This window comes from Tachypleus tridentatus, chromosome 10 (assembly GCF_004210375.1).
Source record: "Tachypleus tridentatus isolate NWPU-2018 chromosome 10, ASM421037v1, whole genome shotgun sequence".
In the NCBI taxonomy this organism is placed as follows: domain Eukaryota; kingdom Metazoa; phylum Arthropoda; class Merostomata; order Xiphosura; family Limulidae; genus Tachypleus; species Tachypleus tridentatus.
The window spans coordinates 136,568,551-136,587,720 of NC_134834.1; the positions used below are offsets into that span (position 1 = coordinate 136,568,551).

General features: G+C 33.7%; 1 protein-coding gene across 1 annotated transcript in view; it reads left to right on the forward strand.

Moving 5' to 3' along the window:
- Window positions 1–19,170, forward strand: part of Ns2 (nucleostemin 2) — a 48,746-nt gene that overhangs the window by 13,705 nt on the left and 15,871 nt on the right. The window contains exons 3-8 of the mRNA XM_076463940.1: window positions 1,548–1,642; window positions 7,281–7,414; window positions 8,556–8,654; window positions 17,211–17,363; window positions 18,129–18,287; window positions 18,905–19,018. Of these exons, the coding sequence (XP_076320055.1) occupies window positions 1,548–1,642; window positions 7,281–7,414; window positions 8,556–8,654; window positions 17,211–17,363; window positions 18,129–18,287; window positions 18,905–19,018 (754 nt within the window). The remainder of the gene's footprint in view (window positions 1–1,547; window positions 1,643–7,280; window positions 7,415–8,555; window positions 8,655–17,210; window positions 17,364–18,128; window positions 18,288–18,904; window positions 19,019–19,170) is intronic.

A 19,170-nucleotide genomic window follows, 5' to 3' on the forward strand; every position in this document is an offset into this window, starting at 1 on the left:
TTGTCAACAGTTTTGGAAGTTCTTTATCTGTGAAAGATGTGACAACCATTATCAAATGTGTGGTGGGAGGCCAAGATGCTGTAGCGGCCCTCTACTTAATCTACCATACAGTTTCTTTTCTCTGTCTTTGATACTGCCATCAGTAAAGAAGATTTTGAACAGCTTTTTTCACTTTCAGGCTTTGCTTTGGGTACTTAATATCTTATGAAGAACACCTTAAATTTTCTGTGGGTTTCCAGAACCTCATTATCTAGGTTTGTACTATTCTTGCTCTGTTCTCCATAATCTATGATACTTCCAGTTTCCTTTTGTTTCCCATCTCCTAATATTTTGGTTCATGCCAACTTCTTTCATGATCAGGAAAAGATACCTAAAGCAGTAGGATTAAGTGGCAGTTTTGAACCATACAGAAGGTTCATGACTTTTTTCTTGGTTGCTACTTTCTTTTCTTCATTTTCTTCAAAAAGACTGGGAATTGGCACTTAATCACCAACCTTTCCTTCACCAATTAGTTTTTGGTTGCCCTTCATTTTTGAATGGAGAATTATGTTTTCAACTTGGCCTCTGGATGAATAAAGTCTGTGTTGAATGCTTTTCTTCATGTTTCAATAGCCCTGGTCTCATGGCAGTTCCTCAGATTCATCCACAGCAGCTATATTTTCCAGTTCTGTATCCTTCTACTTGGAATAGCAATTTTATGTATTAAGTCTCATTGCGAGAGTTTTTTGTTCATCATCTGCATGGTCTGGGACTGCAGTTACACTTCTACATGGATTACTGGCTTCTTTGTGCCTGCTTCCAAGAGAAATCCTCTGATCATACTTTTTCCTTCTTCACAAAGTTGTTGAATTAGAATGATTCTTAATCATTTTGTATCCTGACCCAAAGTCTCTCCTTTTTCTTATGCACATGAGGTTCTACCTGTAGAGGAACTATGGCTTCTCTGGAGCCGTTTATTCCACTTGGTCATACACATATATCTTCTGCAGAAGATATTATATAACCAGTGGAAACTGTCCAGTAATCCACTGTCCTCCTAGATCCTCCTTCCGCTATCTCTCCTAAAGGACTTTGATTGGTAGCTAGAATGCTCTAACTCCAGCAGTGGCTACTCTTGCTTTCTTTTCAGTCATAGTTTCACCTATTCATAGACATTTCTCTTATTGGATGGGTAGCATCCATGAACTACTCTGTTACTTCAGGTTCTTGTAAGAGCTATTTGTAGAGGAATGTTTTTAATTCTTACTTGTAAGTGTATCAGCAAGATTGTTCTTATGTAAAGTTTATTTGTAGGGCAAGTAGTTTTAGTTATTGTATGAAGTATTGTTAGCTAAAGTATTTTTCTAAAAACCATTTTGGAAAGAGGGTTTCTAGTCATAAGTTTACTAATAGAAATAAAGTAATTTATAAAAACATGTTCTTTAAGGCAGTTGTTAAACTAAAAAAAAAATTAACGATCTCTTGTTGGTTTCACATATATTGTATACTCTTTGTAGGTTATTTTTTACACATTTTTTTTATTTGTTTGTAAAATGTTTTTTCTTCAGAGATAATCGTGGAAAGATTGTCAAGCCTGCACCCTTCCAATCAACTCTTTCATCTGGTTCTGTGGCTAGAGTAGCACCAAATCAGAAATGGTTTGGTAAGTTTTTCTGTCTGTTTACTTGGTTGAAAAGCAATAGAAAATTCAAATTTATATTAGATACTAATGAATATTACTAGATGGCCTACTTAATTTGTTCTTATTTGCTGCCTAAAAAAGTTGTAGTCTAATAATATCTTACAAGCTTTCTAGAAGCTATAGAAATATTGAAATTTAAAATCAGAGTTCAAGGCCTTGAAAATTATGGAATTTACTGAAGTTCTTGAAAATTGTGGGATTTTTTTTTTCTGAAATCAACTACCAAATTTTTATCTCAAAATATAAGTTGTTCACTGTTTATTGAGAAATACTGTAAATTTATTTTTATTGAAACTTAGTTTTATGTATTATTGATGTTTTAAGTGAAAATAAACATTTTAAAATGGTTTATGGTTTTATTCTTTTAGATTTAGTAATATGAATTTTTTGGATGTGGGCAGATACCATGATATTTAAAGATACAAATAATTTCGGTTAATGTATGTGTACCATATTTAAGATAATCAGAAGAGTTAGTTTTGGTCATATGAAGTTTTGGAATCCATTTACGTGTTGCAAAAATCTTGATCTTGAACTTTTGCATTGTCTGCTAGTACCTAGGTAGTGCATAGTCTTTCATATATAAACAATCTTTTTGATTAATCAGCCCACTGTTTAACAATTTTAATTAAACATTGAACTTTACCTGACTTTTTTTATATAAAGTCATATCACTTTGTCAATTTCTAAAAAACCTGTAACCTTTTCTGGTGCATAACTCTATTTTGTTTACAACATAACACTAAGATAATTGTGAATCATTTGTAAGTCTAGATTTATACATTATTTTTTAAGATTACACTTTTGGTATAATTTTTTTGTAGAAACTAATATCAAATTAACTAATGAAATTTCAAAGCTTTTCTTTTCAAATTGTTTCCTTTTTACCTGTACTCTGAAGAAAGGAGAAAGATCCCTATCTTTGAGTGTCTTTCAATTTAGTTACAAAATGCCTGTCACGTAATAAGTTAGCTAGCTGTACAAGATTGCATTTTTGAGAAATGTTCTCTTCTAGGTTGGTCAGTCTTGGCCAACTTACAATTTAATTTTTGTTCTATTCATCTTTATGATACATTTTCTGCAGCCTCCAATCATGGCCAGTGATCCTTCTAATTTTTACAATCCATATGTGGAATGAATTCTTTCATATGCACCAGCATCAAGGTAATGTGAGTTACAAGGTACATTTTGGAAGAGGGGAGTATTTTTAGTCCACCAACCAAACTGGATCATTATGCTGCTTTGTAATGCTACTAGTTTGTTATTTGGGCTTTAGACCTTTCAGCTGCCAGTGATATTAAGGCATCAACATGTTGAGACTTCTCACCATTACTGTGATGTGTTTGGCTAGAATAATAAAGCGTGCAGTGCTTGATTGGTTGCCATGCAGCCTTTGCCCATCTAAGCATTGGTTGAATTTTTTCTCACTTGCTCCAATATTTTATACCCCATTTAATTGCCTTTGAAGATATTTGTCTTGTAATGCTCTAAACCTATGTCAGTGAACCTTTTATCCTGGTACTGTATATAAGCACCTCATTCAGATAATGTTATCAATTTTTCTTTACAAAGTGTTTCCCAGTGCTGCAATCATCCAAAGATAGTTTAAGCATCCTTCATGTTACATAGGATATTTTCATAAGAAGAAAAACAAAATCTCAGTTGACAAGCTGATTTATGGTATGAATTCTCAGATTATTATTTATGGTGCAGAGGCAAATCAGGTCTTTTCTATTTCTATCACACCTCTGATATCTAGCATCACACAATAATGGAGGGTTGCTCACAGTTGAGAATATAAACAAAATTACTAGAAGTGAGTTAGGGACATATATTTGGTTTGGTAGTGTTCCTCAAGGGGATTCTGAGGTTGTAGTTGAGAGCAATCCCTGACATTATGGAGATAATTTAGATTCCCTTTTACCTGCATCTTCTTTTAGTCTGTTAGCTTTTTAGTCTCTCTGTGGGACAATGGTAAACTTATGGGTTTACAATGCTAGAATCTAGAGTTCAATTTCCTATAGTAGACACAGCAGATAGCTCATTCTAATAACACAAATTTAACTAAGTGTTATTCCAATCAATGGTAAGAAACAGTCTTTAAATAAAATAAAAAAGGAGGCCACTTTGGGAAAAGCTGCTTGTGAATTTTTTGTTCAGTTGGTTTATCAAGAGTGTGATGATTTGGATCTTTTCCCAGTTGCTTTTTAATTTGCAAAGTACTTGATGACTAAAAGGTCTGGGAGTGGATATTTTGTTTTCTTTTCATCCATGGACATTGTGGCTCATGCAGTGTTGTTTACTTGTCAGTTGCATGAGGGAATAGTTACGCCTTATCCACTATAGTTATTGGAACTATGTGATTTAGTCTAATACCACCAGGTGGAGGCATATTCCAACTCAAATAATACATTTGCTCCTTGAAATTAGGGGTTCTAAGGCAGAGTTTGTAGTTAACTGAATAGATCAATAGGACAGCAGTAGGCCTATAGACTGAAAACTCTAAAATCCAGTGTTATGTCTTCCTAACACTGAAGACTCTCAGGATCACCAACTTTAATGATGATGACAAGCTGGAACCATTGTTAGCATGCACATTGGTTTGATCATTGGTTTTTACATTAATTCCTGTTGTCGTAGGTGTCTTGTCCTTCACTGGCTCCTTTAGGGGGTCATAGTTTCATCCCAGTTTGAGGGTTCTGACCATTAATGCCAACCCCATGGTTCCTTGGTACTCAGAATAAATCCTGTCCATATTCAAGGGTTCCACTGCTCAGTTATAATACTGGTAATGGTGTCAGTGATTGTTATATGCCTTCAGGGTCTGGGGAATCTTGACTTTCAGAATTCCTGGAGGTGTGGTATCTTTAATCATGGATCCATGGGCACTACTGATCCTTGAGTCAGGATTAGTCATTCAGATTGCATCTTCATCACCAGTATCCTCTATTCATGCTATAGAGTTTCCATCACCCACAAATCCTTGATATTTGGAACTTACTTCTATGGCTATCAGAACTTGGTTGATCTGAGGGTGGAGAGAGAGAGTTGTACTAGTTTTCTAAGGTGTTATTCCATCACTTGTTGGGTCTAAGAAGACACAAGACAGGTGTCCAGTCATCCTTCTTTTCATCTATGTCAATTCATAGATTCTCTGAGGCTCACTGTATCTGAATTGGTATTTTTCACTGAGATAGTGGATCTTCATGTTGCTGTAGTTGACTCCTATCTACACATTGCCATATTGATAGATTTCCACCACTATCAGTTTTTTTTCTTGTGCACAAGAGTCAGGTACTAAAATTCAGGGTTTTTAACCTTTGGACTACCTTTAGCATCACATGTACAAGTTTATCTCATCACCTCAATTCCCTAGCACTGTTGGCACCATCTCATGAATTATGAGAATGTGATACCCTGATTCTACTTTCAGAAACAACCAAGGTAGGCTTCATTCTTGGAGCTGAGACATGTATTCTTGCTCCAATCCAATGCATCATCAGCCTCTCTTTTTATTCATCATGACATTCAGTCAGTTGTAGCTGACTCCCATGGACTATGGAACAAGAAGAGCATCTCTTTGTTACCTCTTCTTCTCTCACTGAACAGATGGCTCTTTCTTATTTGGGAATGTGGGTATCACTTGAATCCATCATGTCTTTGAGATAAGAGCACAAGAGATTATTTCAATGGTCTTTATGCAACTAAGGGATTATCAACATCAGTCCACTGGATTTCTTAATTTCTATAGTCAGGATCGTTCATCAATCTTGAAGGGTCTAAGTTGGGACACTACTTAGAGAAGGGTTCTTCTACTGCAGTCATCAAAAGTTCTATCTCTTCTTGAATATCTCACTTCAGGAATGGGGAAGTATATATTAACAGTTAAGAATTTCCTGGGTCTACACGTAGACTATGAAGCTTCCATACATAATGTTTTTGTCTGTCTTGCTCTTCAAAAGGCAGTGCCTTATGATTTGGTCTTAGTCAGGGGAAATTCGTCAGGCTTCACTCTTTCAATTCTATGGTGCTGTCTTGCTTTTTCCATTGAGGAGGCACTTGGTCCAGGGCTTTTGGTTTTTAAAACTTTGATCTCCTTTCTCAGCACTAATCCTATCATATCATTCCACTAGCTTGCCATGTTTCACGGGTGATGACTGTGGTAGCAGATCAATTATCTCACACTGAACAGATTCTCCCAACAGAATAGATGCATCACAAAGTTCTGTAGGATTGTTTCTCATTTTGCAACACTGATGATTGGTTGGTTGACAACTTATTGGAAAACCCAACTACTGGCAATTTGGGTTCAAGTATCACTCTGTTGGGCTTTGACAATGGATGCATTCCATCAGGATGGGATGGGATTACAACTCTAAACCTTTCCTTTAACTTGTGTGTTACTCAAGGTACTAAATGATTTATTCCAACCCATTTTTTGCATACTGTTGATAGCACTAGATTGTCAGCTACATCCTGGTTTTTGCATCTGTTGTATCTTCAGGAGTGTCCACCTCTTCCACTTCTTTGGCTATCTCAGTGGAGGCAGCCATGATATTACATTGATACACTCAGCTATCCAAGCTTCAGGTATGGAGGTTATGCAATTTTTTGTGTTGCATTTGGATCTAATTTCTAAGGTTTTCATATAATTGTCTCGGTCTTTGTTTAGTCCGGTGGTGAACATTTATTAATGGAAATGACACACATATTGGCAGTGGTGTATTGAGTTGAACTCAGTTCAATCAGTAGGGTCAACTATAACTTGTTTTGTTTTTTTTTTACTTTGCTTTGTGGAAAGGTTTTGCAACTTCCACAAAGTACATGCACACACCCACTACAGATATGGTGGTAGTGTCTTTTTGTTATTCAATAATCTTATTCTTACTCCCTTGTCTAGTACCTCTCTTTTCTTAGGACTATTGTATGATTCTTTGGGTACTTACTTGCCCTTTTTTAAACTATTGGGCTCTTGTTCCTTGAATCATTTGTCTCTCAAGACATGCTTTCTCCTTCTCTTTGCTTATGGTCACAATCTTTCAAGCATTTATGCCTTAGACTCCGACTGTGCTCTGTATTATAGAAGTTTTTTTTTAACCATGAGGGACTTTTTCTTCTTTAGTTCATTTAATTTTATCCACTTATCTAAGTGTTTATGAGTAGCTCATCAAACTTATTCATGTTTATTTACTTTAAACCACTGTGTTTAATTGTGTTTATAATTTTATTTACTAATTTCTACCCTTCACATGCAACTTCTAAGTCTATATATAAGTGTTTGAGTTAACTAGTAATTTTGTTTTTGGGTGGAAGAGTTGGATTGAACTTATGATTTTTGAAAACATTTCTATTTGTTTTCTTTTGTGAATAAATTATTTTTTTCAAAATATTGTGTTGTTTTTTTTCTCAAACTCTGTTTTTTCATTAAAATGTTGCCAAAATTCAACCCACTTTTCAATGGTCTAATTGTTTTCCACATAACTTTGCTGGAATTGCATTCCTTGATAAATTCTTAATATTTTGTTTTAACTGATACATCTTAAGTAATAAAATAAGCATCAATTTTGATATAAAATTTATATTGACACTTGTTCATCAGGTAACACTAGAGTTGTAACCCAATCAGCACTACAGAACTTCCAAAAAGAATTAGGAAAAGTTATTAAAGATCCATACCAGGTTGTTATGAAACAAACAAAACTCCCTGTTTCACTGCTAAATGAGAAATCAAAGGTGTGTTTGTCATTCTTAGTTCATATGAGATTAATTTGATATATTAGTATGATATTTTGCATGTTTTCAGACCCTTTCAGTTTGAGGTTAACAGTGTCTGACATATTAACCTACTAATTATAATTTTTTTCTGTTTTAAAAATATGTGGTATCACAAAATGTTTTCATTGAGTGTAAGTAAGTTTGTAATAAAAACTTGGTAAATTGTTTTATTTATTTATTTAAGCTTATACGTGTATGATATTATTTTTTGTTAATATTAGTGTACTTTGTAACAATAACATTTTGCTGTTAAAATTAACTTCAATATTAATGTACAGCAATTATCCATATGGTTCTAACAACACTATTAAAATATTCCAGTTATGAAAGCTGACAGAATATATTGTAAATTGTATAAAGTTCATTATTTAGGAAAATAAATTTGTGTTAATATCTGAAAGAACTCATTGGTGACTTAAAAAATTCATTTCTAGAAACTGTCAAATTCCAGTTTGAGTTGTATAAGGTTTATAACTTGGAAAAATCATTTTGTTAAAAGCTCATAGAGTACAATAAAAGTGGTATAAAGTCAGATATTAAATACCAAAAATAATCACTGTGCTTGTATTTATACTTAAAGTAATGTTAATGTACTGTTTAAAAAAAATCACATGAAGTTTGTAGTTGCCACTTTCTAGTAGAAGTCAGCTTCTCACTGATAAATTAGAAATCAAAGGTCTGTTTGTCGTTCTTAGTTCATTTGAGTTTAATTTTTACATCTAAGTAGGATATTTTATGTGTTTTCAGACCTTTCAGTTTGAGGTTAATTTTTGTTTCTTCTTGTCCTTTTACTACAGATAGTTGGCATTTCAGTCAGTTGTTCTTTTTGCTCTAAATAAAGCAATTTATTTTATTCAGATTTCAATACCATACAGTTTTTGATTTCATGTGTAAGTTGCTATGCCTATTCTACATGCTACATCCATGACTCTTATTGTTGCAATGAATTACCACAAGTATTTGATGTAGTTATTTAAAAGGAGGATGGTAAGCATAATTTGTAATTATTTATACTATTGATGTCTCAATCACTGGGTTGATGAATCAGATCGGAAGCAGTTATATGCAGTTTAAAAGCTGTGTTCTCTTATTTCATCAGCAAGCCAGATACCACATCCTAGATACTGAAAGCTTTGAAACAACCTTTGGACCTAAAGCTCAGAGAAAACGACCTAATGTTAAAGCTTCTGATATCCAGGTATTTATTATACTTAATTTTTGGTAATTTTTATAGTTAAACATTTGGGAAATTGTTCTGATATTGCTAATTGTACTTAATAATATGCATGCTGAAAGATATGTGTAATGTTTCACTTTCATAGGTTTTATGTGTGCACATATAAATGGGGCATTTTTTAATTATATGAAACATATATATGCTGATATTAAATAAAAAAATCAGTTTGTGTATGTTTCTTCTTTCGTTGTAGGACTTTGCATTTTGTTTTTATCCTGAGTTGAAAGATGTTTAAACAGGTTAACCTGTGTAGGGTCATTTACTCCTGATAGAGGAATTAGGCAGTGAATACATACAGAAGATGATTAAGATGAGCAGCATACAGTTTGTGAAGCAGGGTAGCTAATATACTGAAATTTCCCATACACAGTATCTCTCTCATGTACTGTACTGTTTTGAGATTGAACTCAATTCAATCTCCAATTGTAGATTTTAAACTTTCTGACATTAAACACCAGAGTTTTTAAAATAAAAGTTGAATACTTTAAATCATAATTTACTTGTGTTTTTTTTTTCATTGAATATTGACTATCCATCATGCAGGTTACTTTGATTTTTAGATTAAAAATATTTTTGTGCACCAACGAACCAATCAGTGCCATGCGCACTGTTTTGTTATTAACTTCAAGGTTGTGCATGCTGTTGTGTTATTATCTTGACTGGTTTGCATACTATTCTGTTATTTACTTCAATGTAATGCAAAGCAACTAGGCTATCTGCACCAAACATCTGGTAAAAAGTTAAAATTAAAGTAACATTAGTAAAATTCATAAAAGGAAATTAAGGTAAAACAAAACAAAGTATAATTTTTGAATTGAAAACTTAAATAGCATAACATCCAATTTTTACATCTAGTAAATGAGTTGAAGCATGAAGTAGTTATAGCTGGAAACATCAGTTTATGATACTTTACAACCACTCACATAATAGCTTTTTTAATTCAGTGGTGCTTTGCTTTCTACATGCAAAATGTTTTGCTCACTACTAGTCTAGAAACTCATTTTAGATCATACATTTCCATGTGATATTACTATGCTGTTGCATGCAAATGAACATGTGACAATCCTTTACTAATAGGAGAGCATAGTTGGCTTCCTCTATAGGGATTGTTCAATTATCATTCATCCAGTTGGCTGTCACATGTAAAGATTTTTTTCTTTTTGTGAAAGTATTTACAAAGATATTGACCTTTTTTAGAAATATTATTGGATTATCTTTTCCAGATTTTGTGGCTTTTTATTTTCGACATTATTCTTCCATTTTGACTGGTGTGAAACAACAAAATGTTGTTCATGCTAGACTAACAACTAAAATGATGTTAGGTTTGTCTTTGTTTATTGGAGAAGTGATGGCTTTTGTGCATTGGGTGGGTTGATTTTTATAATCTGAACCTTTTTTTTGTTTGAATCTGAAATACTTCCACCAATGTTTCTTACTGATGAAAGAAGAGATTTTGTTTATTTTTTCCCATTACCTCCCTTTGCATACTCTTGTGTCCATGCTGTCTTGAATCTACCTAAGTCTTTTTCATAACATCAGGACAAGGTTTCTCAGTATGTTGCTTTCTCTCTTTTACTTTGTAATTAATCCTCTTCTTCTTACTTTTTTTTTCCTACTTTCTCTCCAGGTATTTAAGTCCATATTTGATTACTTTCACCCCAACTTTGGTGCATGTATGCTTCATCCTCTCTCCTCTGATATCTCATATGCTTGGATATAAAATTGATCTGTATTATCTCTCTTAGATACCTAAACTCTGAAGTCTTCATCAGTTTTGAGGCCCAGATTCTCTTTCTTTGTTCATCTTTTTTAGGCTTAAGTTTTCCCACCATTATCTTACACTTTCCACCTTTTTATATTCTTTTTTCCTCCATTCATCTTCCCTACATGGTAATCCTTCATTCCCCTGAGGGGTTTTTGATGGACACTCTTTCACTTATCTTATCTACAGTGGCATGTTTACCTGCCTTGAGGTTATCATTTCATATATGATTGACTTGTTGCTTGGATGTTTAGAGATGAGATGCCCATCTTATTAATGTGCTTTTGCTTACCTTTTATTTTGGATATCTTTGTTTGACTCCTTTCACTTCTTTATTTCCCTGTAGCCATGTGTTGGAGCTGCAGAATAATGTTCCTCCTTACCCTCACTGGCTTTCTGTCTCTTTCATGCTTCATTTTTGCTTTTTTCTGTTTCTTGTCTTCCTGCTTTATATTTTATCCCTGTCCCCACTTCCCATCTGTTCTTCCACTGATCACAGATTTCAGCACTATCAGTCATGGTGGTGACTGTCCTATAGGCTCAGGAATTGTAGGATCCTTTTAGTTTTACCCTCCATTTGTAGATTGTTGCATAGCGTGAGCTCTGTCAGAGAGCCTTAGTTATTGAATTATTTCCCTCCTCCTCCACTTTCTCTTGTTTCTATTACTTTCATTTCTCCAAGGGTTCTTGTTTCTTTCCAGTGTTGGGCCTAATGGCTGCAGACACTATCAAACAAGATTCTTGCCCTTCTTCTGGATTTTATTCCTATTTTTTCATTGTTCCTGAGGAATTTGGGGATTTGAATCCAGTCATATATATTTCAATTCTCAGATTCTCAACCTTTTTGAATTTACCATGGAGACTTTCTTATCCTAGATGGTTTTTTGTTTCAGGTATTTAGATGTTCAAGGTGAATGTATTGGATGCCTCTTTTCACATATGTTTTATCTCAGTAAGCCTCATACAGCCAGTCTGTTCTTCTGTAAGAGATGGTGCATTTGAGTTGGTTACTCAACCTGAATACGTTGCATCTCATACCCACCCAGTATTTCTTTCATTTAGGTGTTTTTTAATTCTCATCTGTGCAGGATCCAGCCCTTCCCTCTTTGTTTGAGGGATGTGAAGAAGTTTCTCATGCCATATCCTCTTCTTCCTCTCACTGTGTGAGAGATTCTCTTTCTCTTTTGGTGACTTGAGCTTCCACAAGATCCCTTATTCTCCACCATTATCTTTCCTCACTCAAAGAATTCACCTGGTGGAAGAACAAAACCCATATCACAGAGAGAATTTTTCTTTCTTCTTCTCTTTCTATTCCCAGATGCACTTTTTATGGGATGAAAGTCATGTCTTGATTCTCAACAGTTTTTTGGGTTAGTTACCCTACCCTTCATACCAATCTCTTAGAACTTTTGGCAGTATGTTGAACAGTGGATCATTTTCTTATAATGGTTTGAACAACTCTACATTTGTCTCTTATATCATTCACCAGAGTAAAACTCAGTCTTACTCTCTGTTTCTGCACCTCCAGCCTTTTTCTTTTTTTTCTGGGCCAATTTTGTATCAGTTTGACAAATGGTTTGTTTTATTTTGGTTATCCTGAACCTTGGTGCAAGTCATCTCTCAAGGTCTGACAAAAGTATTACCTACAGAGTGGTCTCTGTATACCCTAGTGTACAAGTTATCTATACTCTCATCTGGGCACTCTTTTACAGGTGCATTTACCATTCATTTCCACACTCAACTTCCCCTTTTCCTAGTACTCACTTTCTCATCCATCAGTTTTCACTGTAGCTGCAATCAGTCCAAACTCTTTTTCTTTGCCTAACCCCCTATTCATCTTCTGTCTTGTATTCTTTCTCTCATTCAGGATGGTTCATATCAAGTCTTCTTGATAGTTTTGTATTGGTTTCTGCTATCAAAACTTATCTTTTTTGTCTCTTTTCCTATCTGTTGTGATTTCTACTCCTTCAACCTCATTCTTCTCTCTCACTTCTTGCAGTGTCATCAATTTGATTTCACAATTGTGAGTTTTGTCTGTTTCCTTGTGTGATGTTTTAGACCTCATTCACATGTTGTCTTCTTTCTCATTCTTTTTGTCCTCTGTTCTTGTCTATTAAAGCAAGTGGCATGTTTTCTGCAGTTGATCATCTTTCTACTCTTTCTCCCCTATATGGTACTACATTGAACAAAGATTCACATTGACTCTCCCACATAATCTCTCATCAAACTTGATACCTTACTCTCTCTCTCCCTTTGCCAGCTCAATTCCATCATTCATTGGGGAGGGTTGCACAGGGAGTTGTATGGATAACACCACATACTTTCATCTTACATCATCTTCATATCTGGCTGTTTATTCTTTGTCAGGGTACAGGCTACTTCCTGTCACTATTCTAAATAAACCTTACTGGTCTTGACTGGGTAAGTACTTCTTTCCTTTTCTTTGCAGGGGCCTCTTGTATGTCACAGGATTCCACTAGATGATATGTAGTGTCTTTCAGGATATACTTACATAAATCTGCACCATGAGGCAATTTCAGATCTGATAGAGCTTACTGATGAAACAGGGTGTTCTACAAGACTTCTAGGTGTGTCCTCATGATATATTATTTACAAATCATGAACTAGTTTAGTCTATAGCTACTCAGATTATCGTGAGTAAACCAGTGTTTGTATAGCTGCCCACTTCTTCTGTCCTAATTGAATAAACTAGGACTGCCTTGGTTTTAAAAATAGGGTTTAAATATGTGGGCTACCATTACACTGTCTTAAGGTGTTGCACTCCTCCAAGCTTCCCAGGGCTTTCACCTCTCCTCTTTTTCTTCTAGTGGGATAAAGAAGTCATTGCCACTCTCCAGGTCTTAGCCACTGGGATATTGACCCATGGAGGTTTCCTTCTGTGTGACTACTTCCATTCAGAAGAGAGTATAGCAGTGATGTTCTGTTGGTGTAGATTTTGCAGACCCTCCTCGTACTGTGAAATGGATAACAAATTCTCAATGCTACTTAAATTTGAACTGGAGATGACCCACCATATACAGTTTATCTTTCACATTGGCTTTCCTCCATCCTACTGCTACGTGGATGTCAGTTTCAAAGAGATCTGATGTTGGATAGGTACAGGTCTATCCATCATTAAGTCCCCATTCATGTGGTTGGTAGGGGACCTTCTTCTTCATGGACCAGACAAACAACATCCAGTGCTGTCTGGTTTTTGACTGGGGTTGATCTGCCATGTACAGTGGAGCACCATTAAGCCTCGGACCAGTAAACCGCGAAATCGCTTAAGCCGCTGTAGCAAGTCTTATGAGCGATGTGAGTGAGGATTATCGCAGCTCATCGCTAATTTAAGAACGTGTAGAAACGCAGCTTATGAATTTAATCCTGGCTTTATAACTTCAAGGGGATATTTAAAAAGGATTTGCATTAATTTGGGAAATAAATAAAATGTATTACAATAGAAATCGACCGTTAACCTACCTTATCTGCTCTCTATGTCAGCTTTATGGAGGCCGCCATTGTTACCGAATCACGCCTCTCCATAAATTAAAGTTAATCCGCAGTAAATCCGTGAAAAAAGTGATCAATAATTAAAGTATTATTTTTAATTCGATAGTCCTCTATAATGATCACGCAATGGCCCGGATGAGGCTCCTCGGCAGAGCTGTTGGCGACTTTGGCTTTTCAGTCACAAAGGTTTTAGCCGTGGACCACTTAAGCCACGGTTAAGCAGGTTGACCTCCCAAATACTGCGGCTTAATGGCGCTCCACTGTATGTCTTTCCTTATTCTACTGTTACCTGGTTATAAAATTACCTGGTAGCCTGGTTTTGGATGTACAGGAACAGCAAAGACATGCACTCTCTTGGTTGGAAGAATGGAGTTTCCTTTTCTCTTCTGATTCCTGGAAGTGTCATGAAAATGGTAGGGACCTTTCTCCTACAACTGACTGGATGTAAAATACTTAATGCTACTTGACATTCCCTAATCACACCACAAATTTTAAAATGCCAATATTTCATAACCTCTTCCAGACTGTGCTTGTTTTCCACCCACAAATATGTTCAATATGAATGACAAGTTTTACCTGGTTCAGAAAAGGTGCAGTCTTCCTCTACCATGAGTGTGTCCTTATAAATTTCTATGGTATAAGGTGTCTCATCCCATGGTTACCATTTGGATGCTTTCTGAAAGGAGCTCATCAAGTTTCATTTGTATATTTCAGTTTTAGCTGTTTGAATTATTTAATCATCACTGAAATATTAATAATAATAACTAGAAAATGCTGAGTCTGACTGTATTGAATGTAATACCCAGAAAAACTAGTATAGTCCACATTTATATTTGTTTCATTTTTTATTTAAAATCGTTATAACCCAAATTAGTAATGGGGCCAAGAAAGAATATCATATGGTTAAGATTTCATAATGATGTCAGATGTTTTAATCTTATTGAAAAATGATATGTTGCTGATGGAAAGGATGTATTTGTGCTGTCTTTAGATTTTAGGTCTTGGTAAGTGTCATACTAGTGATTAGCTGATAAAAGTACATGAAATTAATGATATGTATTATTTAACTCCTTGACTACTTCTATGTCTGTTGTGTCTCATAAGGTGTGATATGTCCTAATATTGACTTTAAAGTTTCATAGGCACTGGTAGGTGTGGTGTGGTTGATGTACTGTAACGTACATTTGCCCTCAGTAATGACTTCTTGGAATTTACTAAGATTTCACAGTACTTGGATGTACTGGTTATTTGAACAGATATTTGACAAGATATTCTGTTTAGGTTGTCATAATTTGAATCACATTGAAAATAGATAGGAAACTAATGATATTTTGTGAGTGAAGAAAAGGATCTTGACATAGTGATAAATAAATTATTCAACTCAGTGAAGCAGTTCTCTGTTACTAGTAACAAAACTAATATAATTTTTGGGTATGTTTATAATTATACTGATTACAAATCAAAAGAGGTAACTGTGTTATAAGAGAGGGAATTCTACTTCATTTTGTTATTGTTTTGTTTACTATTAATTTGTTATTCCTTCTATTGTTTAGTTCAACTATGCAATTTTAGTTAGATTAAGTTGCTAACTCACCTTCTAGCTAGAACACATTAATTTTGACCATGTATATATGTATTACGAAACTGACTCAAGCTTTCACTAGGTGTAACATGCAGATATTAATGTTGTGAAAGATTTTGCAGACTTATAGCTAGTCACATGAAATGTAATCTCATGGTCTAATTACTAAGTGAAAAACTTTCCTTGATCTTAAATATGTTAGTTCAAGAGGTATAGTAAGGGTTGTTACTACTTATTGCTCAGTATTGTTATTGACCTTGAAATGGTTTAATTCTGGAACATTGTGTTTTTACAGAAATAGTTTTTGTTCTTTTCTTCTGGTTTTGTTTTTCCTAATTCCTTAAATCATCAAAATTGATAACATTTAGATTAATGTTTATTCCTAATCCTGGCTATGTACAAGTCTACCTTTTTTTTTTTTAAAGTAATAAAATTTGCAATTCTTTGAATTTTATTTTTGGATTTCTGCTATATTTTAATAAATTGTTTTTTTGTTTGACCCTGGTTATAGTTGCATTTTATTTTAGTTCATTACAATAGTATTTAAGCTTCACTTGGAACACTGTGTACAGTTTTTGTCTTTGTATCTGAGAAAGAATAGTAACTTACTGGAAAGTGTTCAGAAGACCACGATTAGTCTAAGGACATAAGGGAGTAGCCCTCTTCTGAACACTTTACAGGAATAGGAGTAAGATCTAACTCATTTTCTATTGAGAACAGAAAGATAAAAGGTGATTTTGAAAAAGGATTGATAGGATAAAGGCCTCTGATTTTTTGTTATATTCTGAAGAGAATAGGACAAGAAGACAGGTTTAATATTTGGAGAAAAAAAATGTAGCCCAGACTCCAGTTAATAGTTTTATTTTTCTAACAGGGTAATTTGCTTATGGAAGGAGTTGCTATTGGTAGTAATTGGGGGTACAGTTTACAAGGTTTTAAAGGGGGGGTCAGTAATTTCCTCAGAAGTGAAGAGTGGTTAAAGGTTTTAACTTCTTTGCTGTTTGAATGTTACATTAAGTGCACAAACTCCTTATTTAGTAATAAAGCATGTTTCACATGAATATGATATTAACAGTGTATTACCAAAGCAGCTTTCACAATCAATGTGTCATGAATGCTCAACACCAGATCATATTTCAAATGACAGTGTGATTGATATAACTGCTTAATACCTGAGTCTGTTTGAAACACTGGTATGCCTTAACTATTTAATGTTCAAGTTTGTTTTATGCATTAGTGTAACGTGAACATTTGTTATCTGATTATATTCAAAGTATCATTGTTGCTTAAATGTTTCCTACCTGAGTATGTTCCAACTAGCTATCAGTGCAACATTAATTCTTAATTTTAATAGCATATGGGAGAAAGCAAAGATGAAAATTTAATATGTCAACTATAAAATGTGTGAGTCTGTTCCAACTATCAGATTAACATAAGTGTTTAATGCTATTTGTTTATGATATTGGAGTAATTTTAGAAAATGCTTCTAAATCCCTTAAAAAAGAACTGTTGCTTTTGTATGGGTTTCTGTGTCTATTTAGATTGTGTAAATATATATGTTTAATAATTAAAATAAAATAAAAAATCAAATTTGTGTTTATTATAGTGTTGGAACATTATTATTCAATTAAAACTTTTCTCTACACTGTTAATTTTGTTGTAGTCCCTTGTTACAACAGCTGAACAGTCAACAGGAAAATATGACATCAGCAAAGATCATAACCTAGTTACAGATGATGTCACACCAAAGCAAGAACCAAGAGAAATGATCATGACTAAGGGACAGTCTAAAAGAATATGGAATGAGTTATATAAGGTAAATAATGTTTTGTATTCAAGGAAAGCTATGAAGATTTCCTAGCATGTTTTTATGAGCTTTAGTTTCCAATGCTAAGTGAAAGAAAGGGGAAAAAAGCTGAATATGAATTATGATTGCCCCACTAATTTATAAAAATAATTTTAAAATTAGTGGTTGAATTTTATGATTGTGTTTGAAGGTCTATAAATAATCAGCTGTTCTTTAGTGTATATAAACTTGAATAATGACTATTCTCCAAAACATCACCATTTTGATACATCATTTTTTTTCCCAGTTTGAAGGGTAATGTATTTGCTCTTCACCATTGGAGAAAAAACACAGATATTCTTTTTCTGCACAATTCTTATGTCTTGTTATAAAATTCACTGAACATTTTAGCACAATCTGAAACTCTACTTCAAAATGAAATAAAAATATGAGAAGTCCATAAAATGTATTGTACTTTGCTTAAACTCATTTTGAAATAAGAAAAGTGTAGGTGCAGTTTATTTAAATAATGATTAGATAATATTTTATTCTGAAGGTTCTATTGGGATTGAGTTATAATTGACTGCTAATGAATAAATTCAACTAAGAAATCAACCAACAAAGGAACATATAAAATCATATGTGCAACAGTATATCTCCTGTCTTAAAATTTGCAAATTTATTTTTAAAAGTACTGGAAGAAAAACAATGGAAACTTTGTATACAACACAGCAACTTTAATTCTTAATTAAAATATAATGATTATCTACTGATTATGACTTTATTTTGGAACAGGTTATTGACTCTTCAGATGTGATCATTCAGGTGCTTGATGCAAGAAATCCAATGGGTACTCGTTCTCATCACATTGAAAACTTCCTTCGGAAAGAGAAACCTCACAAACATTTAATTTTTATCTTGAATAAATGTGATTTAGTACCAACATGGGTAACGGTAAGTTTATTTTGTGGGCTTTCAGTGTTTGTTCTGTGTTCTTGAGATTTTGAAATGTCTTTGTTATCCACCAGTGTAGCATTGACACTTACATGTTATTAAATTCTTATAAGTGTAGGATTAAAAACATCTGTTGTTTGTTTTATTTGGAGCTTTTAAAGAGTACTTGCATATCATTAAACTGTGAAGTTTCACAATTTAAAAATATTATTGTTTCTAAGTCATAATTTTTCATTCAGTTTACTATTTTATGCTTCTTGTCACATGGGATTATTTTAGGTAAAAATATTAACTGTAGATTGAAATGACAGAACTGTAAACTTTGCTTTCATGGTTACGCTGTACATCTTTTAAATGAATTATAAAAATCCATAAATTTGGTAAATTTACATCTTTATGTAGGTTGTTTTATATAACTGATAAAATTTACTAAATTTATTAGGTATAAAAATTTATGTAGTTTATTTTAAATGTATTGCAAAAATTCCTAGATGTGTTAGATTTTCCTTTTTAAGTTTGATGTACTTAAATTACAAGTGTTCCAATGCATAATTTCATGCATACACTTTAATTTATCATAAATTGTAAAATGCAATATTTTTATTTTTCTATTGAAGCAACGTTGGATCATGATCTTGTCTGCTGAATATCCCACATTAGCTTTTCATGCTAGTCTAAGAAATCCTTTTGGTAAAGGTGCATTAATTGTTCTTCTGAGACAGTTTGCTCAGGTGAGTGCAGATAAACTTGGTTTAATATGATTGTTATTACATAGATATAGCTTTTATCATAACATGTATTTGGACAAAGTTATATTGTGAAAAAAATGATGTTTAAAGCAAACCAATTGAAAGTTATATATATATTATTACTTTCTAGCTTG